At 36.0% G+C, this 23,705-nt stretch overlaps 1 protein-coding gene across 1 annotated transcript in view; it reads left to right on the forward strand.

The window, feature by feature from the left end:
* The window catches only part of LOC109838824, a 103,596-nt gene that overhangs the window by 73,841 nt on the left and 6,050 nt on the right, over positions 1-23,705 (forward strand). The window contains exons 32-58 of the mRNA XM_020407247.1: positions 17-670; positions 760-951; positions 5,424-5,527; positions 5,601-5,890; positions 5,993-6,077; positions 6,151-6,483; positions 6,568-6,927; positions 7,018-7,507; positions 7,718-7,881; positions 8,151-8,313; positions 8,420-8,689; positions 9,467-9,655; positions 10,398-10,440; positions 10,540-10,664; positions 10,795-11,322; positions 13,335-14,111; positions 14,214-14,287; positions 14,374-14,719; positions 14,803-14,901; positions 14,978-15,130; positions 16,356-16,537; positions 16,638-17,159; positions 19,088-19,265; positions 19,346-19,482; positions 20,661-20,787; positions 20,909-21,130; positions 21,208-21,567. Coding sequence (XP_020262836.1) covers positions 17-670; positions 760-951; positions 5,424-5,527; positions 5,601-5,890; positions 5,993-6,077; positions 6,151-6,483; positions 6,568-6,927; positions 7,018-7,507; positions 7,718-7,881; positions 8,151-8,313; positions 8,420-8,689; positions 9,467-9,655; positions 10,398-10,440; positions 10,540-10,664; positions 10,795-11,322; positions 13,335-14,111; positions 14,214-14,287; positions 14,374-14,719; positions 14,803-14,901; positions 14,978-15,130; positions 16,356-16,537; positions 16,638-17,159; positions 19,088-19,265; positions 19,346-19,482; positions 20,661-20,787; positions 20,909-21,130; positions 21,208-21,567 — 7,167 coding nt within the window. The remainder of the gene's footprint in view (positions 1-16; positions 671-759; positions 952-5,423; positions 5,528-5,600; positions 5,891-5,992; positions 6,078-6,150; positions 6,484-6,567; positions 6,928-7,017; positions 7,508-7,717; positions 7,882-8,150; positions 8,314-8,419; positions 8,690-9,466; positions 9,656-10,397; positions 10,441-10,539; positions 10,665-10,794; positions 11,323-13,334; positions 14,112-14,213; positions 14,288-14,373; positions 14,720-14,802; positions 14,902-14,977; positions 15,131-16,355; positions 16,538-16,637; positions 17,160-19,087; positions 19,266-19,345; positions 19,483-20,660; positions 20,788-20,908; positions 21,131-21,207; positions 21,568-23,705) is intronic.

The following is a 23,705-nucleotide window of genomic DNA, read 5'->3' on the forward strand; positions in this document are numbered from 1 at the left end:
TCTCTTGATGTTGCAGGCAAGTGGAGCTTGGATGCTTTATAAAGCAAATACTTGTGGAGAGGGTTTTCTTTTTGCAACTCTCAGAGGATTCTCAGTCATTGATGGGCGTGAAGGAACCAAAGAGGAACTCAGGCTTGCCATTGGAAAATCTGGTGCAGTTGGACATAGATCTGTTTATGTAGAAGATAACAGTCAGCATTTGAAGGACCCTCAAGAGGGAGAAATACTTAAGAAGATTGGAAACCAACCAGTCGCTTCAATGCTTATTCTTGATGCTATTTTTAAAAATGCTTTGACAAGTGTATCTCTATGCATCCAGAGACCGAAGTTGCTTGTGGCCCTTGACTTCTTACTTGCCATTGCTGAGTTTTTCGTTCCTTCTGTTCGCGACACACTATCTAGTGGGGAGGATAATAACCCCCTACTGATTGGGGGTGCAATTATTCTCAATCAACCTGTTTATGTCCAACCTGCCTCAGTATTCTATCTTTGCCCAAAGAAACCTCTTATTGTTGAGGCCGAGCGATTTGATCATTTCGTGTATGATGGGAATGGGGGACAATTGTATCTACAGGATGCTGAAGGGAGAACACTATCTGATTGTGCCACAGAACCCATTATCTATGTTGGAAGTGGCAAGAGGCTGCAATTTAAAAATATTACTATAGTGGTATAGTTCTCTGTTTGGAGATATCTTTACTATTTTCTATTTCCTAAATATGATTAATGATGTGATTTGATTGCTATATTCTGCTACAGAACGGGGAATATTTGGATTCTTGTATATTTCTCGGAACGGATAGCAGTTACTCGGTCCTTGAAGATGACAATGTCTTGTTACAGAGAGGAGAAAAAGATGCTCATTTGGATCCGCAACAGGACAGGACAGAGGGTGTAGATCGTAAACGAGCTTCTGCGGATGGTTCCATAGAGTTTGTTATTGAGTTGCAGGTATACTATCCATTCTTCCTACTATAAAAAGTCAAAGATACTTAACTGTTCTTTTTTTTCTTTTAATATATATCAGAAATTAGATTGTGTATGTTGTATGCAATTTCCCTTCTTCTAGATATAAAGAGAAAATGAAAGAATCTGTTGGGCTCTTGTCCGAACCCTATTCTTTGATTTCGTTCTATTCTAGGCCATCTCCTCTATTAAGTTAAACCATTATCATTTTGTTCTTAATTGCTTCCAACCAGGTTTAGGTATATCTCTAAATCTTTTTGCCCCATTACTTGGTTAATGAGGCAAAGAGATCTAGAGGGAGACCTGAAAGAGCTTGATTGGAACTTGGAAACAATTAAGGATATGATGATAGTTAAGAGGACAGTGTACTATACAATGTAAGTTGCTATATTTTTCTGTAACTTGCTATGTATTTTTTTGTAACTTGCTATGTATTTTTCTAAATGGTTAGGTATACTGTGAGGTTGTAGCTAGGAAGCACTGACTATATTTGTGTTGTATTCATGTCATTTAATCCAGCACCTAACTAGGAAACAGTGATTACATTATTGTCATTTAATTCAGCACCCTTTATGTATGAATGGACCATTTCGCACTATGAAATAAAGTTGGAAATGGGTCTTTTTTTGGAATTAAAAGTCCAAAGAGGACTGTTTTGAAAATTTGTCCTAATTCTCAACTCCCATGATAGATAGGAACTTCTTCACCCATTTTAAACTATTTCCGAACATATGATACCTTCCAAATTGACTCGTTAAGGAAATCTTCGCTTATTTAAAGTCTCTCTCTACTCATTTTATCGACTAAAAGAAACATTGCTTTAATGCTCCGAGCTAATCCACACCCTTGAAAATTAAGAGGAGAATTTGGAAGTATAAAGTACATATTTTTGCAAGTATAATGGTTTTATAAAAGAATCCACGCTTTTTCGTTTAAAATAGATAAATTGATATTAATCATTGTAGGGACAAGGGAGCTATTGTATTTTCAAAATTAGATAATCACTTTGCAAATGATATATTATAAGTCCACAATGTCACATAAAAATAAAAGAGAGAAAACAAAAAGAATGAGCTTTACATAATAAGGTTAATTCACAAATTAAAGAATTAAAGAAAAAGGAAAACAAGAATATATGAGCTTTCATGGATAAAAAACAAAAAGGTAACCCTTTACCTGTGGTATTTGTGTCATTTAATTCAGATACCAATCATGCAGGTTTAATCTAGTCTTCTACACCCTTTACCTGTTATATTCATGTCATTTAATCCTGCGCCTAACAAGAAACACCGACTGGTATCTTCAATGATCACCAATACCTTACCTGGAAATCTTCTGAAAAACTGGCAATTCAGTAACTGTTGTATGGAAAGTTAGATTATCGAAGATTATTATGTTCAGTCCTTCTTGAAGATGAAGATCACAGCGTGGAAGGAAAGTTTTTTTCATTGTTGTATATTGGTAGTAGGTTTCTTGGGGATGAAGATGTAGGACAGTGATGGCATATTGTATAAAAAAATCACTACTTGGAATTATGTTATCCTTCTTATCTTTTTCTTTTTCACGGAGGGGTGGGGATGTAACAGAAGAAAGAAGAGAATACAGAACATGTGAGTAGCCAGCATGAAAAGAAATGAAGCGAGAACAACTGCTTTCTAGTTTAATGTGTTGGTGTACTTCCCAAGGTTTCTTAGCTAATTTTAAACCATTTCATGCTTATTCCTTAATTAGTAGAGTCCTGGATGTACACAACGTCATGACACCAGCGGGACTGCCTGTGATATCAGGACGTAATGGGTAAGATGGATGAGAGGGGAAAAAAAGGAGGAAATGAGGATAGGATGCCGATCACTCTGAGAATACATCACCTTAGAATAAACAATGATAATTGTGGTTAGCCTACCACTGTAGATATACAGATTCACCACTGTAGAGAAAAATGGCGGTCACCACTCTTAAGGGCCTCCTTAGAGATACAGAAGAGCACTTACAATCAATGGATTTTAACTCAAATCAAAAGTCTGTCGTTTTCATTAGACAATTAGTGCGTGTGTGTATATATATAAGCTTGAAACATCCCTTCAACCATTAGAATTTTAGAAAATTGAAACTCAACATAGAAAACTTAAAAGACAACTTTGACTAACTAAAATATATCCTAGGAAACATAAAGGGCCCTGCAGACCAGATTGACTCTCCCTTAATATTCTGCAGATTAACTTTTTCTAGCAAACTCCAATTCATGCACAATCAGATCCATTTTAAAATAGAGTCATTAATCTTTTTAATGCTTCAAATGAGAGTTGATTGGTGTCGCCTAGGATAAGTATTGACTGAAACTATCAGGCAGTCTGAAAATAACCCTTGAACTTCTAATGCTCCTGCATCGGCCTATAGCTTACTAACCTATTTTTAATATGCTCCTATAGATCACAAATATGTGAATATGGAATATAGCCGAGGTACACAAGAATTTGTGAGCACCAAAGGATTATTCTCTTTTTTTATTTTCTTTTTCTTGTTATGATATTCTTGCTAGAGGCTACAAGGTACAAGGTAAGGATATGATAAAGGTAAATGTACATGGTGCGGAAAATAATTAAAGAATACAGGATTTTGACACAACATGAATATGGAAATACAAAAGTATACATGTGTATCGAATAACATTATTCATCCTAGTACTCCGCTGCACACGATGCTATCGCATGCATGATACAGTACACCTTTTTTGCAGAATAATAAAAATTCTATTAAAACCTATGCTATTACAAATAGATGTCTACAAAATATTCCAAATGATATGTTTGAATAAAAAATCCTATTAAAACCAACGCTATTACAAGTAGATGTCTACAAAATATTCCAAAAGATATAATTGTAAGGTAATTCACAAATTAGTAACCTCTTACGCTAACTTTATTTTTATTGAAATTCTCACCAATTCTTTCCCATATCAATATTTTTGAGCAAGAGTCTTAACCCCACATTTCCACTGAAATACTGATTTCAGTATTTGTTATGAATATATATATTGACCACAATACAGAAAATGCAGCCAAATTTTGGTGCTACAATTATTAAAATTGGCAATTAAACTACCTGACCTTGCTCTAAAAGGGGGAGGAGAGGCTTAGAACAGAATTTTGGAGAACCATGGTTACATTCATGAATTTTTCATCAGAGATCATGCAAAATATGCTTTGAATTCACTCACAACCTTCAAAGTAAAATATTAACTTCAATCAGTTTGTAGAAATCATGAAAATTACCTGAGAATATAGATCACCAAAAAGATGACAGAATCGAGTTCCACATGTGCGATGAAAACATCAGAGTCAAAACTTTCTCACAGTATCATCTGACATTCTTGACATCAATGTTGGAGATGTTGAGCCTTTTGTTCTCGATCAATGTTTGTAGGTACATTGTGGGCGGAGTATGATGATTGGAGGGCTTTTTTTATATTAAAGGAATATGATTAGAGTTTAAAGTTTGGCAGCCGAGGCGAATTTTTGTAGTGGATGCAGCAATTTTCTTTCAATCAAGGGATGTGATAGATGTAGATTAATTCTGAGATTAATTTAGATTTGAAACATGGGTTAGTGTTGGTAACTGGAAATGGGTTTTTAAACTTTCCAAATTTGTCCTTATATAATGTTAAGGAAGTTGTAAGTTCTGGGACACTTCTCCGAATTAATTGAATTCGTGACTTTCAAAGGGTAGAACCAAAATCATTGACCAAAAAGATGGCTTTTCTTTATTAATAGCAATAGATGACATATTTTAGGAACTATAGTGGCTGGTTTGTTAGACTGTTGTGGTTGAAGAACACGATAATTCTGGTGATATAAAACATTTTTAAGTTATATAGATCACTGGTCATGAGAGCAATAAAATTCTTTGGCAAGCTGTATAAAGCATCTACAAGTCAAATTTAATTCTTGAACTTATTGTTCATTCCTTTGGATAAATCTGTTAACACACATTTGGTCTGTGGGGATAGACTTTAGATTTTTAAGATACATTTTATAAGCGTCCTGTGAGTTTCCATCAGGTATCCCAGTCTCTGAGAATATGTTCCATATATGGGCACCTCTCCTGTATCGAATTAGTCATGAACATTGTATCCAGTTACATTTCCTGTCAGAAGCATGATGTACAAGAATTTAAAGATTTGTGACAGTTTTCTTTGCTTCTTATTTCTAGGTTTGGCAGTTCGATAGGAAAGTAGACTCAGAAATTGCATACTACAACTAAAATACATATATCCTTATAGATATTAATCAGTGATGCTAATCTTTTTCGATTCAATAGAAACCATATCTATCCTTCATACACGGATGTATATGTCTATAACCACATGCAGGTTTTATTATTATACTCCCATCTCTCTTTATAGACAGAATTTGTTCGTGTATTCTTATCTTTCTAATACCGCTCTGTGTGATCTCCAGGCCATAGGTCCAGAGCTTACGTTTTACAATACCTCAGAGGATGTTGGTGAATTACCAATTCTATCAACAAAGGTTATGCATGCGTATCTTGATGTATTCTGCAGGTGAGACACTTACTAAGGCATTTATCTCTTGAACGTGCTAGACGTATTTTGATGTTTTTACTGTTAATCACAGGCTTGTAATGAAAGGGGACAGCTTTGAGATGGATGGAAATATTCTTGGGTTAAAAGTGGAGAGTAATGGGATAAGGGTCTTAGAGCCTTTTGACACCTGTGTGAAGTTCTCCAATGCTTCTGGAAGAACAAACATTCATCTTGCTGTTTCAGATATATTTATGAACTTCTCCTTCAGCATTTTGAGACTGTTTCTAGCTGTGGAGGAAGATATTTTGGCATTTCTAAGGATGACATCTAAAAAAGTCACAGTTGTCTGCTCTCAGTTTGACAAAGTCGGGATAATTCAGAGTAAGAAGTTGCTTGCCATCAAATGGCTACAGCTTGATGGCTACTATTTTGTTGCTTATAAGTTTTCTTTTTCAATTTTTTACTGACTGATTCATTGATTAGATTACAAGAAAGACCAAACTTACGCCATATGGAGACCACGGACACCATCTGGATATGCTCTTCTTGGAGATTGTTTGAGCCCTCTGTACGTTTCGACTCACTTCTCTTTGTTGCTTATAAGTTTTGGATTGTTCTCATTAATGACTCTTCCACAACAGAAATGAGCCACCTTCGAAAGGTGTCCTTGCTGTTAACACCAGTATTGTCAGAGTAAAGAGGCCTGTATCATACAAGCTGATATGGTCATGCCATTACCGAAGTGATGGAAGCAGCGATGGCTCAACAAGTACAGTTTCAAATATTGATAACATTGCACAACAGAATAGTTACTCTATTTGGTTCCCTGTGGCACCGAAGGGTTATGTTGCACTTGGTTGTGTGGTTTCCACTGATCGTACAGAACCACAGTTATCTTCTGGTTTATGCATATTGGCTTCCTTGGTTTCTCCCTGCTCAATGAAGGATTGTGTAGCCCTTAGCTTAACTGAAAAGTATGCTTTGTATATTGTTCTATATTTATAGTTTTATGTTTGTTTAAAATTTTCCAATTTGATACCAGCCTTTTTTTTTGGCAGCCATTCATCTAATATTGCATTTTGGCGAGTGGAGAACTCCTTTGGATCTTTTGTACCTGCAGATCCCACTGATATGGGACCAAGGGCAGGAGCATATGATTTGCATCATATTATCTTGGGCTACTCAGAACATCCTACCAGAGCTTCTAAAAAACCATCTCAAGAAAACCGTGATCATCAGGAGCATTCTCCGCAGCTGGAAAGATCTGGTCTTGTAACCTCGGGTCGGATGTTTGAGGCTGTTGCAAGTTTTCGATTGATATGGTGGAATCAAGGCGCAACATCTGGGAAAAAATTGTCTATATGGCGTCCAGTACTCCAACATGGAATGGTTTATCTTGGCGATCTTGCTGTTCAAGGGTAGATAATTTTCTAATTAATTTTTTACCTCAACATGCATTGGTAATTACAGCTATAGCTTTGACCTTTGAATAATCGCTGGAATTACAGGTATGAGCCTCCAAACTCGACTATAGTTCTTCATGATTCTGGAGATGAAGATTTTCTAAGAATCCCACAAGATTTTCAACTGGTTGGTCAAATTAGAAAGCAGAAGGGGAATGAGAGTGTGTCTTTCTGGCTACCCCAAGCTCCAGCAGGATTCGTTGCCTTAGGATGTATTGCATCTAAGAGCTCACCTAGGCATGAAGACTTCAGTTCGTTAAGATGTATACGTAGTGATATGGTTACGGGAGATCAATTTGCTGAAGAGAGTATATGGGATTCTTCAGGTACTAAGGTCTCATCGGAGCCATTTAGCTTATGGAGTGTTGGTAACGGGATGGGCACATTTATTGTTAGAAGTGGATTTAAAAAGCCTCCAAAGAGGTTTGCTTTAAAGATTGCAGGTTCAACTGTATCCAGTGGCTCTGATGACATGGTAATTGATGCAGAAGTAAAGACTTTCTCTGCTGCTGTTTTTGATGATTATGGAGGTTTGGTATGTAGTCTTGATTCACCGAATTGTATTTCCTCTTTCTTTGATGGTGATATATAAATTGCACTCTCTATTCGGCTATTGGCTATATTTTGTTCTTAATATTGCATGTGTGTGATTTATCTGTTACAGATGATTGTTCTACATGTACTACTTGTTGCACTGCATCAGATTCAGATAACAGTTTTTTTTATTAAACTATTGCTTTTGCAGATGGTTCCACTGTTTAACATATCCTTAAGTAGTGTTGCATTTAGTTTGCATGGAAGGCCTGATTATTGGAATTCAACTGTGAGTTTCTCTTTGGCTGGAAGATCTTATAATGACAAATATGATGCTTGGGAGCCACTTGTTGAGCCAACTGATGGATTTTTGAGGTGTGTTTTGAATCTACACCATAAGTTTGGTTCTCTAGGACATACTATCACATGAGTTGAATATGTTCTGTTGCAAAGGCTTTGTATTGAGTAGCAGTTGTATATTATTTCGACAAAGAATGTGATTCATGAAGCATGTTAGCTAGTTCTTTATACTCCTTATTGTAGTGTTCCTAGCTAGTTCATGGCACAGTCTAATCAGTATATGTGGTTGATTCCAAGGAGGAGTTACTGCACCGTGCTTATATTTACCTTACAATGATGTACAGGTATCAATATGATCTAAATGCCCCCGGTGCTTCTACTCAGGTTCGCATGACTTCTACGAAAGATTTGAATCTAAATGTTTCCGTCTCTAATGCAAATATGATGCTTCAAGCTTATTCTAGCTGGAATAATCTTAGTCATATTGATGAATCATATAAAGCGAAAGTGAGTTTGTGCTGTTTCAGTGACCACTCTTCATTCTTTACTTCGCTAGGTTCATATTCCTGTTGTGATGCTGATATGCTAAATTTTATGTCTTTGTATTAACCAGGAAGTGACTCGTCAAACTTCCAGCGATAGGTCCATAATTGATGTCCATCACAGGGAAAACTATTATATTATACCTCAGAACAAGCTTGGCCAAGATATTTATATACGAGCTGCTGAAATTGAGAAATTTTCTAACATTATTAAGATGCCTTCTGGAGATAATAAACCTGTCAAAGTTCCAGTAGCCAAAAACATGCTGGATTCTCATTTGAAAGGGAAACTTGGTAGAGTATCTCGGTCTATGGTTATGATCATCATTGGTGATGCTGAGGTGAGATGCTTCATTTCATTTGCACACCAATATGCTGTAACATACACAAAATGAAAAAGAAATAAAACCCCTCAAAGTTATGCCTATGTGAGATTGAAATGTTGTACTAATCTTCTTTATTGAAAATTGGACTCCTGTCTAACTACCTGACATTTTCCCATAAAGAAAAGCTAGGTTATTTGCACTTCAATTTGTTCAGAGCCTCTATGTTACCTAAGACATCTGTTCACCATGGCTGGTAGCTTTAGGTCTGTTGCTTCTAAAATCTCAGTATTTTCTCCATCTTGTTACCCTCTTATGATATGGGTTGCTTACCATTCTGCAATGAGTTTTGAACTAGTCATTTGATACTGATTTGGAGCTAGAGATTAGTTCCTATCTGATTATTTGGCAATAGCACCTCCACTTTCCTTTCCTGACATGTTTACGACAATAGCGCTGTTTTCACTTTTTGGGTTTTTAGCCTCTCTGATGAGTTGGGAGCTGGCTATTTAAAGTATGACCGGAGCAAGGAAATCATTCATGTTGATTATTTTAATATTTCCTTACTATAATATGCTTGTATGACCTTTTTCTTTCATCTGATATATTCATATGGCTTCTTTTGTTAAATCCAGGCTTAATATTTATTTTTCCATCTCTTGCATTCTCTTTCTGTGAATGTCGTTATGCTTTCTGAATGTGATTATTATTTTTAATTTGATCTGCTATTGTTGCATAAATGTTGGAATTTTTATTAGAGGAATCTGTTTACTGATGCGACATCTTTTTGCATAGTTCCCAATGCGAGAAGGATTGACTACTGAACAGTACACAGTAGCTGTGCGCCTTTTCACTAGCCATCCCATGGACTCACCATTGCAACAGCAAAGTTCCCGGTCAAGTGGAGCAATCTCAGAGTCTTTATCTTCTGGAGTTTCTCTTGTAAAGTGGAGAGAAGCAATGTTTTTCAAAATTGATTCTGCAGTAAGTAGTTCTCTCATCTCAATTCTCAAGGATATAACCGACTAATATCAAAGGTGGAACATCTAAGGCATGTTCTGATTTATTATAATGGACTAATGATTTTTGAGAATGGGCACTATCAAAAATATTTTGTTGCTTCGTCTTCTTTGGTTTTCCAAGTTCCAACAGTACTTTGGGAATACCAATGACAACGCATAGATGGACATGGGAGCGCAAGTGCACACAGAGAGAGACTTGCTAAAGGATTTGGAGGAGCTTCTACAAAGCAAAATCAAATATTAATTATTCTTTATTTTATTTTATTTTAGTACCTTTGTTGAGGAGGCATGAAACAGACTGGTAAAAGTTGAAAGGTTTTGAATTTACAGTTTACAATGTTTAAGACCTGACAAATATCTTCATAAGAGATGAAAAGACAGGGAAAACCACCATGCCAAGTAAGAAAAAGGAATACTAACAAAACTCCATGTGTTACTGTTAAACAGTTTGGATAGCTAAAGCGCGAAGTAACTGCGATACATTATTTTTTCTGTTGTAGAACAACTTTCAGTTTCAGGCAGGTTTAAATGCAACGAAATTGAATGCTTTTAATGCAGTTCAAACTATTTGAAATTCCATAACACATGTGGTTGCTGAATTGCAGAATGTACTTTCCAAAGATTTTGCTATCGTATTTTACATGTGGGAAAAGATCTCTGCCGAACCATTTTATGACTTTTCTTGTTCTTTCCAACCTTTTCAGGATGATTACATGGTGGAGTTTGTTGTAATTGATGTGGGAAGAGGTAACCTTATAACTATAATATTTGTCGTGTCGCGTGTATGTTATATTTGAAGAATGTTCAAGTTAGTTAGAATTTTATAAAATTTTGAGGTGTGGGCAGGTCTGCCAATAGGGATCTACTCTGCTCCGTTGAAGCAGATAGCTACTCTACTACCACATAGTTCTGATTCTGATGATATTAACTCTAGCTTGACATGGAGGGAACTTTCCTCAGCGAAGTCAATGGTGAGATTTCTTTCATTTTTAATTTTAGTAAAACATTGTTATAATTCTTTTCTATTTTCATTAGTGTGTATTTTGATGCATCATGAATGTACATTTGCTTGCAAAAGGTTTAACACTATGATCTTGTCAGGACTGCGATAGTGATAAGAAATTGCATGGGAAAATAAGATGTGCTGTACTACTTTTTGTTAGACCTGAAATAAAAGATGAGAAAGATCACATGACTAGCAGGGGGAATGGGTTTCTACAGATCAGTCCTACCAGGCATGGACCTTGGACGACTGTTAGGTTAAATTATGCTGCGCATGCTGCCTGCTGGAGATTAGGCAATGACGTTATTGCGAGTGAAGTAACTGTAAAAGATGGTAACAGATATGTTAGCATGCGTTCACTGGTTTCTGTAACTAATAAAACTGATTTTGTTGTTGATCTACGCCTTAAGTCTATGTCTTCATCTGAGGGCGAAGTGAATTACAAAGATGATGATGATGATCATCATGATGGTGATGATGATGATGAAGATAAAGGACTGGATGGTAACAGATTCTACACAGAAGAGTTCTTTGAAGTAGAGAGATATGCTCCGTCAACTGGTTGGGTTAGATATTCTCCAGTCATGCCACTCTCAAGTTCCAACAAATCCGAAAGCGATTATCAGGTAAATGGTTTGATGCTACATTTAGTACTCATGTGATTTTCTTAAGAGTAATGTTTCAGGCCTGTAATTTTGACACCAAAAGAAGTTATGACTCTAGATTGTACATTAGTCTGTTCTGATCTGGATGTCAGTAATCAGTCGCATCATAATTCCTATATAATTGGCAGTGGGTTTCTTTCTGGGTGTGAAAGAGGGGGTCGACATTGTTCTTTACTTACTTTTTTTTCCTATATCAATATCAATATTAAATATAAAATCCCTTTTTTCTAAACAACAATAATTTTCTGTGTCGTTAAGGACGTACCTATGTTTCTAATAGTTTTATTTGTACGCTAGTTCAAAGAATTGACTTTGGCGGTTGGTAATTCTTGATTTTAATTTCTCCACTACTTTCATTTCTGCTTGGATGTAGACATCATGTCAATCTTGATTTTATCCATTCTTATATTTCCTGTTATAAGTTGCTTTGCAGTCTTGTCTAAGATCTTATGAATGATGTTTGCATTCAGGTATTTTGAATCTTTTTCTCTTTTTTCTTTTCTTTTTAGTGAAATCTTCATGGTAACTTGAGAAACTGGCATTATGGTTTGTACTTGTGATTTCAATCTGATTTATAGTGAATTACATGGTCTTTAATTAAAGTTCTACATCACTATGCTTTGATTAGGGTTTAGCGACTAGAAATATCTTCATGTTATCTTTTTCTCAGCAGCTTCTCTAGAATCTTAAAATTTAGTTGGGAGTTACTTTATTACAAGTACAAACCTTGATTATAATATGTTGTGAAAAGGGGGAAACTGGGGGAGAAGAGCCTGAAATTATGGGCTTTAATGTGGGTCTTAGCAGAAAAAATACCAAGGTTATTTGAAAGTTTTACTTAACAAAAATTGGGAAGACAATAAAAATATATGTGAAGGTTTTTAATGATTTATGTGCAACAATAAACAAATATAATGGAGCATTGAGGGACAATATAAAAAATCGACTCTTAGAAGCAATATGTCATTCAAAATGCATTTTTTAGAGAGAATTTCTCACTAAGTTTAGTGAGTGATTGAAAACTAAGTTTTGAAGAGTTGTCCGAACCAGTGCAGAGAGGCTGTTGAATTATTAATGCTATTTTCGCTAACATTGAGAATATGAAAATGTAGGAAATAGGAAATCATGGAATTCCCCTGTAAATGAAACCAAGGTAGATTTATATCTATTTAGCTTGCATGGAATAGCACCCATTGGACCTGGATAAGGTCTTTATCTCACTGGGCCCAGAAAGTGGATAGAAGTGAGAGTTGAATCCCCTACAGCTGGTTGGAGAGAGCTTCATAGGCTTTATACTGCACAGCTTCAATCATAAGGAAGAGCCAATAGCTACTTCTGCAGAATCACGGTTATAGTAAGGCTTTGTGAGTCTTTTGTCAAGAATTTTCACACTGATATGAACATAAATGTTCTTATTCTGTTTAAAAAGTAAAAACTTGTGATATATATTGTTCTATATTTGCATGCTATAGTGAAAAATTGCTTGATCAAGCTGAAGAATTCAAGTGTCTGCATCTTGAAGTGTCAACAAGAAATTCTGAAAATGTTTTATGAGATTACTCCTATATTTGGTTGTACATGCAAATACGGATACAATTATGTTAATTATGGGCCACGTAATGAATTTGTCTCTTGTTATCTTAGTTTGATTTTTGCTCTTAATCCAGGTTTCAAATCTTTGATCTTAGCTGCTGTATGTCTATTATGTGTCCTAGAAAAAATGTTCTAGGTTGCTTCCTAGGTATGGTTTAGTCACTTTGCTATTAATTTGCAATATTTGGTGCTTAAGTGGTGGCAATCATCTTTACATGAGTGTTACCAAAGTTTTTTCCTCTGCTTGTGCTGGTGATCGAGACTTCTAAAAGTTGGGCCTGATGATGTACTATTTGTTCACTGTAATGTACTATTTGATCACTGTTAATAACCTATTAGCTGAATTCTTTTACGTTACCACATTTTATGTTTGTTTGCAGGGTTTTCCTAGTGTTAATTTGCCAGATGGTTGGGAATGGATGGATGATTGGCATGTTGATAGGACGTCTGTAGTAGCAGCTGATGGTTGGGCTTATGCTCCAGATACTGAACATCTGAAGTGGCCTGAGTCATCGGATCACATTAACACTGTGAACTATGCAAGGAAGAGGAGATGGATAAGGAATAGGAAGTGTACTTCATATAATGGGGGGAGTCAAATTTCCATTGGGCTACTGAAACCTGGTCAAACCATTCCTCTGCCTCTGTCAGGCCTTGCACATCCTGTAATATCATATGCTTTGCAACTAAGACCAAAAAATACAATTGATCCAAATGAATATTATTGGAGTTCTGTGGTTGATAAAAGAAACCAGAGTGAGTTTTCAGGTAGAGCTGAAGGACCTTCTGAAATATGTGTATCAGAGCTTACCGAGTCTGATGAGCTCTTATACTGTATGCAGACAAATGGGAGTTCTTCTAACAATTCCCCTGGCTTGTGGTTTTGTTTGAGCATACAGGCAAAACAAATTGGAAAAGATGTGCATTCAGACCCAATACATGATTGGAACCTTATAATTGACTCACCTTTGTCAGTAACTAATTTCCTTCCGCTTTCTGCTGAATATGCTGTTATTGAAAAGAAACAGAATGGACAGAGTCAGGCCTCGTCCAAAGGTACTTTGATTGCAGGTGAGACCGTCAAGGTTTACAATGCTGATTTACGAGATCCAATATACTTGTCAGTTCTTCCTCAAGGGGGATGGGAGCCAATACATGTATTATTCTACACTTCCTTTTATGATTTGATACTCTTTAGAATCATCATTTACTCTTTCTTTTAATCCTTGTAATCGCTAAATTTATGTTATTAATTTCAGGAGCCTGTCCCTATATCACATCCCAGTAGAATGCCATCGAAAATGATATGTTTGAGAAATTCTTTTTCTGGAAGGTATGAATGCAAAACACTCATGCTAGATAACCTTTTTGCTTTATTCTTCTAGATTTAGTTCTCTTCATGAGTTCCACTGTCTGCAGGATTGTCCAAATCATTCTTGAGCAGAACTATGACAAGGAGTGTTTAATATCACGGGCTGTTAGAATCCATGTTCCCTATTGGATTGCAAGTGCAAGATGCCCTCCACTTAAATATAATCTTCTGAACTTGTCAGGCAGAAACGAGAAAAAGCATTTCTCTGTCCCTTTCCGTTCTACCATGAAAGCTGAGAAAATATTCCTTCAAATTACCCAGGAGGAGATGGTTGAGGGATACACAATAGCTTCTGCGTTGACCTTCAAATTTTTAGGGATCTCAGCATCATTAGCTGAACCTGGAAAGGAACTCTTCGGACCTGTTAGAGATCTTTCTGCCCTTGGTGACATGGTAATTTCCCTTCCTATTGATAGTTTCTTGATGTTATATGGCTAGCTGAAAAAAAAAGAGCTCTTTATTTTGTTCATTTTTAGGATGGTTCAGTTGATCTTTATGCTTATGATGCTGATGGAAACTGCATGCGGATCTTCATTTCCTCAAAACCCTCGCCATATCAGGCTATTCCTACAAAGGTAGTGAATTAACTTCTGGCATTGATATTTATTCTAAATTGGCTTTATCAGATCAAGACCTCCACGTTTTTTTCAGGTTATAACCATTCGTCCGTTCATGACGTTCAGCAATAGACTTGGCCAAGATGTCTTCATTAGATTCAATGTTGAAGATCAGCCAAAGACTCTTCATGCATCTGATTCAAGAGTATCTTTCATATATCACGAAGCTGGACCGGACAAACTCCAGGTGCTTATTAATTTTGTTAACAAGTTGCTTGATTATGCAATTCTGTTAACCATTCTTCCGTTCCTCTTTTCTTTAAAATGTCCGTAACCTCACTAAACATCCAACTTTTGGACAATGCCTAGAGTTTCTATCCTAAGTTGTGTAGATAGTTTCCCTTGTATGTACTCTTGTTTATTTATCATCAGACAATTTATGAAAATAATTCTTCCACGTTGGTTATTATAACCTTTGATCTCCCCTCTTTATACATCTAATATTATTCAAGTCTCTACTTTCTTTCTCTCATATTAGCTCTTTTTCTCTCTCCTGAAACTCTTATAAGCCTTGTATTTAATCTCACTAACCACTCTTCTTCCTTCCTTTTCTAATTTATATTTGTCATGTCTATTATGTAATTTCATTATTGAAGTTTGGACATCACGAGTCTGCATAGGTCGTGTCATATTCTATGAACTGCTAGGGGTTAGTAAAATCCATGCATTTGAACCATTTAAGGGATCTTGCACTGAACAAGAAATCAGAGGCATCTGTTTCTCAATGGTTTGCCTTACTAAAGCTTTAGTCATTTATTTCATTTGACAAAGATTTTGGATAGCAAAGTTAGTGGATGTCTTAATGTAAATATTGTAGCATAAGTGTTCAATTCAATAGAGCACATAATGCTGTGAGGTTTTGGACAAGTTCCGGGATGTTAGATGCTAGAAGACAATCAATATGGTCTTCAGTGCCTATACTGCATAGGCCCATAAAGCACTTAAGCAGCTAGCACTGATGTTGTTTTGTTGCTGCAGTTGACCAACTGAAGAATCTTATTAGTTCACTAGAATGCCTTATTTTCCAATAGATATATGCTTAAGTTGTATACTATGGGATTGGCATCAATAGTTCAAGAATTAAACATCAATAATTTTTTAAACCAACAATCCATTCGATCACAAAGTTCTCAAATCACAGAGAATATACTATCGTCAGCGGAAGCTCTGGAGGTGAAGATGATCTGAAACTTTAGTTCTGAATTTCATTTCAACACCAAGAATTCAAATTTGCAAGTTTCATCCTAAGTACTTATCCTGAGTATTTTACACTCTAATGTATAAGATGTCAGATCAGAAGTGTCTCCTAATTTTTTATTCTATTACCATTTTTAATTGTTAGATTTTATATAATAATTTTTTTTATAATCAAGATACTTGTTATCACCAAGTAGTTTATTTCATTATATTAGGTGCGTCTTGAAGACACGGATTGGTGTTTTCCTGTCGAAATTATGAAGGAGGATACCATTACTATAGTATTGAAGAAGCATCTTGGTGGTCGGAAATTTTTAAGGGCTGAAATTCGTGGTTATGATGAGGGATCACGTTTCTCAGTGTTATTGCGTCTGGAACCGGCACATGGTCCTATCAGGTGTTTATTTCCAGATGATTACTCATTCACAAATTTGAAAATTATGCTGTAGCTGTAAGTTTTGCACTAGATAGTTCATTATAAGCCTTTTGTTTAACAGAATGGAGAATAGGACAAGAAGTACAATAATCAAAATTCGGCAGTCCGGATTAGATGATGATGCTTGGACCATATTGAACCCGCTTTCTGCCACAAAGTTCTCATGGGATGATCCATATGGACAGAAACTTCTAGATGTTGGTATCAGTGGTGAAAGGCAAAGTTACATTCCAAACATCAGTTTGGAAAAGTTAATGGATTCTATTGCAGAGTTAAAGGCACATGGTATGAAGGTCAGATGCATCGAGTTCGGAGATACCAAGATTTTACGGTTCATAGATGACGAAAAAACATTGTTATTAAGTACAGATGAAAAGGCTGGACCTGCGAAGACTGACAGTTCAAGTTCTTCATCTCTGGGGAATGAGATTGAATCTAGCAGTGCACCTTTAGAGTTTATAATTGAATTGGGAATTGTTGGAATTTCTTTGATAGATAACAGACCAAGAGAATTATTATATCTATACTTGGAGAAAGTCTTTGTTTCATATTCAACTGGATATGATGCGGGTACAACAAGCAGGTATTAATAAATCTCATTCATCATACATTGAATGCCAAGCATTACTACCAATGTCGTTCAGTAATATTTTCATGATTCAGGTTACTTTATTGTCGCTGGAAGAAACTTCTATTACTAGTGAATGTTCCTATCTAATTTTTTTTGCTTTACCTTGTTGGTCCTTGTTAATTACATCTATATTGAGTAATACAACTCATTAAGTGAAGTATTCTTCTCATTTAAAGTGTTCTTTTCTTTTCTAGTTGCTGGGTGTTTTTTTTTTTTTTTTTTTTTCCATCAGCCAATTTTTGGGAGGTTACTTTTTTCCCCTTCTTGCTGAAAAATATATGTTAACTAGCTTGCTGATAGCACGAACTAGGAAATGTTCAGGAGATAGGGAACTTGCTTCATGAACCCAAGAAAAGACCTATAGCATTTGGAATTTATATCCTTTTCATGTTCAACTGGTTTGATGCAATTATGCTTCTTGGAGGTCGGAGAGCAGCTTCTTATTTCTCGAACTAAAGACCTACAGAATAGGGATTTAAACAAAATTTCTTCCCAACAACTTTTCCTCATTGGGATGAAGAAACGAGTCCAATTTAATTGTGCTTATGGGATCTCATGGGCGCAGTTTCTCACGTGTTTGAAGTTAATACGTAAGTATAAAATAACTGGATAACATCATGCTGAGGCAGTTTTATGAACTTGGACCTCAACCCCCAAAGCATGAACTAGGTAAAAGATTAACCCTATGGAGCGTGGGAGCAGTAAATGCAGCTGGACAAGCCTCGGTTGTGGGTTTGTGCATGTGTTCATGTATGTGTATATGTAAATCAGGGCTTCTGTGTTTCAAAAAAATCAAATTTAAACAATTTATTTCCACCAACATTGATATAGTTACCCCATGGGGGATCCAAATTGCTTATCTTGATCTGTGTGCCATGGTTGCTGTTTCAGGAATTCACTTTCCAGATATGATATAATAGGATCCTACATCTTTGTGTTAGTTTTGTCTCTTACCAAACTGATATACAGTCTTCCACGATATACATTCTGCTGCCCGTAGAAGAATATTAATCATATCAGAAAGTCCCCTCCATATGGTGGGCTTAAATTTCATCTACCCACATATTAATTCAGCTGGCTCAGCCCTCCAAATTGGAGGGCATCAAGACACTTCTTAATGGGAATCTCTATGGTAGCGTTTGTACTCCCTCTAGGGTGCAACATGTAGGCTTCAACCTTTAGCTGTAGAATAGAAAATACGAGGTGTTCTGTTCCTTGTGAGTTCAGAGGATATGTAAAAGGTGCAACTTGTGCATTCTTGCCTACTATAGAAGCTTAATTGATCTATGTCGAATCCAACTTAACTGCTGCGCTATATAGATCTTGAAGAGAAATCTAGTTTGTCTGCACTAAGATTCTAGATTCTAGCACTTACATAATAAAACTGTAAGATAGTTCGGAAATTATCTGATCAATAAGACAGTTCTAAAAGAGTAGGAGCTAAAAACAGTCGGCTAAATGGATAAAAGAACTAGAAAAAAGCAAGTGGAATTGAAGAGCCATACAGGCATATTTTCCGCACTGCATATGCCTCTACAGTGGAATTTCCTTTTCCGCTCTTCTACTCTATCAAATAAAAAATAAATAGCATCCATCCAATCAACATCGTCGAGTGATCATTTTCTTCCTTTTTGTGTTATGGTACTCGAAAATTTAGTGTGATAGTGTTGTTTGTCTTTTATGTGGTTTAGCATTCCCTGAAGTTTCTTTTTAAAATAATTAAATAAGGAAAATGATACTTTTCTCCATGTTCATATATTTCTTTCGTAAAATAATATTTGTCATTAGAATTACGTTATTTTAATTTATTCTTACTATAAAATTGCCAGCAGTTCTACTTTGTTTTATTAAATATCATATTTGTGTATGGCTTCTGTCAGATTTAAGCTTATAGTTGGTCAGATCCAACTTGATAACCAGCTGCCATTGACGGTGATGCCTGTTCTGTTAGCTCCTGAGGATAAGCCAGACGTTAATCATCCTGTTTTCAAAGCCACTATCACAATGTGCAATAATAGTACAGATGATACGCTGGTGTACCCCTACATTTATGTTCGGGTAAGCCTTCAAGTCAAGGCTTTAGAATAGGACATTTTTATATGTTAATATCATCTCCCACTTGTATTTTGCACGTATAGGTAACTGATAAATGTTGGAGGATCAATGTTCATGAGCCCATAATATGGGCTTTGGTGGACTTATACAGTAATCTCCGGTTAGATAGTATCCCAAGCAGCTCAGGTGTCACTCAAGTGGATCCAGAGATTCGAATAGAGTAAGGATTTGGTTTCAGTTTCTATCTTCTAAGCAAGTAAATTTGATCTCTTTACTTTTCTGAAAGATTAAGCTTATAGGTGTGTTCTAACACTATCAAACAACTCATCACTTAACAGTAACTGCGGATGTTCCTCAGATCACATCAAAGGACTTCCAGTGCTAGAAAATGCAGGAAATAAAATTTTAAATTGCTGGAACTAACAGTGAAACTAGAACCTAATGAAAAACTTTTATAGTTTATACCATGTTATGATACCATTTCAGCTACAATCCTAAGATAACTCTCTCAATATTTTGAAGAATGAGAAATGAAATTGTTGGAAGGATGTTTCTCTTAAGGAATAAGCAAAATAATATATGACAAGTCACATTCTCAGTTCCAGAACGGTTGTCAAATTTATCTGTTTAGAATCTTTAGATCAAATGGGAATGTTGGGAACTCATGCTGATTTATTTATGTGACTTGCATATAGCAAATCCTCGTGTGTATCATGCTTTCTGTGAATGATTTATCTTAGGTTTTTGAGCTTGTGTGTTGGTTTTTTGGAACAGCTGGTAGCCAGATGTGAAACTTGAATATTTGTTTTGAAACATCATGATATTTGTTCTATAGATGTTTTGAGACATTTAATTTATGTATGTATGTGTGTGTGTAAAAAGAATAAAAGGATTTTAAAATTTCTCCTTTATTCATGTCAAAGGGCAGGGTGGTGACCTCAATTTTAAGAAAGATGTATTATGATAGTAGATATTCTCCCTACACCAGCTTGATTCTTATTCAGAAGTAATACTGTTAATATATTTCAGCGGTGCTACACATTCCTTGTGATAATTTTCTCATTGTAATGTGGTTGGCCATGGAGGCTGACTTCTGCGCAAGCTATATGGAGAGGTCGAAAAAGCTTTACAACCCACTATCGTCCTCACATCAATTACCAATTTGTTGCTGGTTTGCTGGCCAAGAAACTGTGAACTAACAGAGAATTTTCCATAAAACCTGGCAACCCTGTTGATGTGTAGGAAAATCAAACTAACAATCTTAAGTTATCTCTGTTGTTCTAATGTACATAATAAGATCAAGTGAGTACCTCATAGGTACATATACTGCATCAGTATAAGATGTAAAGTTTAGAACAATAAATGAGATTGTCATTCTCATATATTTTCTTGTTTTAGCTTGATTGATGTTTCAGAGGTACGTTTGAAGCTATCACTAGAAACTGCACCAACACAAAGACCATATGGCGCCCTTGGCATCTGGAGCCCAGTACTATCTGCAGTTGGAAATGCATTTAAGATTCAGGTAAGTGCCTGTTTAGGGGGGTGAAACTGTACCAAACAGATATCCTAAAATTAATTCACATGGATCTTCAGTATTCCTTTGTTTAGTTCTGATACTTTCTTTATCAATTTGTTTGCCTTAGCTCCATCTTAGGAAAGTAATGCACAGAAGCAGGTTCATGCGGAGAAGCTCAATTCTTCCTGCAATTATTAATCGAATTAAGAGAGATCTTATCCACAATCCTTTCCATCTCATATTCTCGGTGGATGTTCTCAGCATGACAAGGTCAACTTTGGCCTCACTTAGCAAAGGTTTTGCAGAGCTTTCAACTGATGGGCAGTTTCTACAACTACGCACAAAACAAGTACAATTCTCCTCTTTCTGCCACTCCCTCTTCTCCCCTTCCTTTCCAATTGCTTACTCTGTACTGTACTATTCCAGGTGTGGTCAAGGAGAATTACTGGTGTAGGTGATGGGCTTCTTCAAGGGACAGAAGCTCTAGCACAAGGTGTGGCTTTCGGAGTTTCTGGAGTTCTCAAAAAACCTGTTGAAAGTGCGAGAGAGTATGGTGTTCTAGGACTTGCTCATGGACTGGGCCGGGCTTTTCTCGGATTTGTTGTTCAGCCATTAAGTGGAGCACTAGACTTCGTCTCATTGACTGTAGATGGCATTGGTGCCAGCTGTTCCAGATGCATAGAAATCCTAAGCAATAAGACCCTAGCTCAGAGGATCAGAAATCCTCGTGCTTTTCATGCAAATGGTGTGCTTAAGGAGTACTGTGAGGAGGAGGCAGTCGGTCAGGTAGCTCTTTTTCATCCTCTTGTGTTTAATGTGAACCTCTTTACTGTCAAAAGAGTCGTATCGCTGCATTATTTGTTATAGTGATAGAATACAAATGAAACTTAAGGGAATTACTAAAGTTTCAGTAGCCACTAAAAATATTCAGAGTTTACCATTATCTTTCTAGTGACCAGCTCAATTCCAGTTGCCGGTAGTTAGGTTGTTATTTCTCCTTAAAATCTGATCATATGCTCTCTATGTTGCACCGTCAAAAAAAAATTGCTTTCTTCTTTTTATCTTATAACTGATAGGCACATAAGTAGCACATACTCTACAATGTGGTCTCATTCCCTTATTTCAGTTTTTACTCATTTTTTTAAATTCAATTATTTCTTGGAGTTATTAGAGGGGCACACTAGCTATTTCATTCAGTGAAAAGATCAATTGATTCTCATTTATTATATTATCTATAGGTTAAAAAAATCTTGGTCGTGTGAGCAGAGGAAAGAAAATCAGTACATACCTGCAGTATTTATAACAAGAAGATAAGATCCATCCCAAAATTTATGGATACTTTTCTTTCATTCATTTTTAATTACTTTTCTGAATCTACTACCATATCCTTCTTAATTGACTCTATCCAAGTTCTATTACCTATCTCTTGTCTTCATTAGTCATAATCCTATCGCTTCTCCAAAGTGGTGTGCCTTAGTGAATGGGCATCATTGAACATAGCCAAATTATCCTATTCTGTCTCCATTTAGCCTTAATAGTAAACATCTCCTACTTGTTGTGGATGTTTCTAATTACTTATGCTATTTCTTGGTGTATTTCCACTTATCCATTATCGCTATATTCTCTGTTTTACACTTATTTTTCCTTTTCAATGGATTTAGGTGCAAGCCCTATTTGGCTAGGATGCTTATTCTTCTCTTCTTGCACTGGGCACTGATGTGTCCAATCTACATATATTTGCAAGTCCTCACTCTTCCTGTGGACATCTTTGTTTATCAATCCAACATTTTGATCCATAAGTCACTATTAGAGTATGAGTCTTACTAAAATCGTGTACATCACTAGATGTTCTTCAATCACAAGGGATTCCAGAAGCACTTCGTCATTCTAATCATCTAGCTTTGATTGGATGTTCATATGTAGAGACAATGATGACTTGATTATAACTACCTTTTTGATACAATGAGACATGTTTTTCTGTATGATGGTAGTGTCATCAAAACATTCAAAATATCTTCTTTCACTATCTTGACCTTAAAAATGCAGGACTTCCATCCTTTTGAGTTTCATCATTGATTTTTAGTCTCCTGTTTGCTATCTCTGCTCTTCCATTTTGATTCATATGTCTAATGCTATCAAGCTAGATATACGATCATGCTCTCTTAGCACACTCCTGTAATATTTTCTTGGCAATGTATTTTTCCTCCTTCAATACTGCTGTTGACCTAGTTCTTAGCTTTTCTGTAATCTACTGACAGTAGGATTTCTACATGAAATTGATGTTTTGACTATACTAATATCTATCAGCTCAGTAAATTTCAAGTGTACATTCGCCTTATCTCTTACTAAGGATTTTTTTGGAACTTTGCCTTAGAAATAAAATCACTTGGATCAGAATTTTTCTATATTAGGATTTTTGTGAGTTTGTGGTGTATGTGAAGATTTTGCATAAATTTGGGGTAAATAGAAAAGAGCTTTTGTTGTTTGATGGTAAGAAGAAAAAAAAGAAGGCTTAGTTGCGGATAGACCCCCTGCACTATAGACCAGGTTCGGATAGACCCCTTGTAGTTCTATTGGTACGGAGTATTTTTTTTTAACTCTTTTAAGAGGAAAAAAATACATTCAAGGGGTCTGTACGCAGTAATAGAACTATCGGGGGTCTGTCAACAAATTGGGCAATAGTACATGATGTGTATCCGTGATTAACCCAAATAAGAAAGAATGAACTGGACATAATCATTGTTTCCGGAGTTATGAACGGTGTGGTGTCGTGGACTTCTGAATTGCTTCATAAGGGGCACAAACACAGTATCCGTGATTAACCCAAATAAGAAAGAATGAACTGGACATAATCATTGTTTCCGGAGTTATGAACGGTGTGGTGTCGTGGACTTCTGAATTGCTTCATAAGGGGCACAAACACA

Source organism: Asparagus officinalis, chromosome 4 (assembly GCF_001876935.1).
Source record: "Asparagus officinalis chromosome 4, Aspof.V1, whole genome shotgun sequence".
Taxonomy (NCBI): domain Eukaryota; kingdom Viridiplantae; phylum Streptophyta; class Magnoliopsida; order Asparagales; family Asparagaceae; genus Asparagus; species Asparagus officinalis.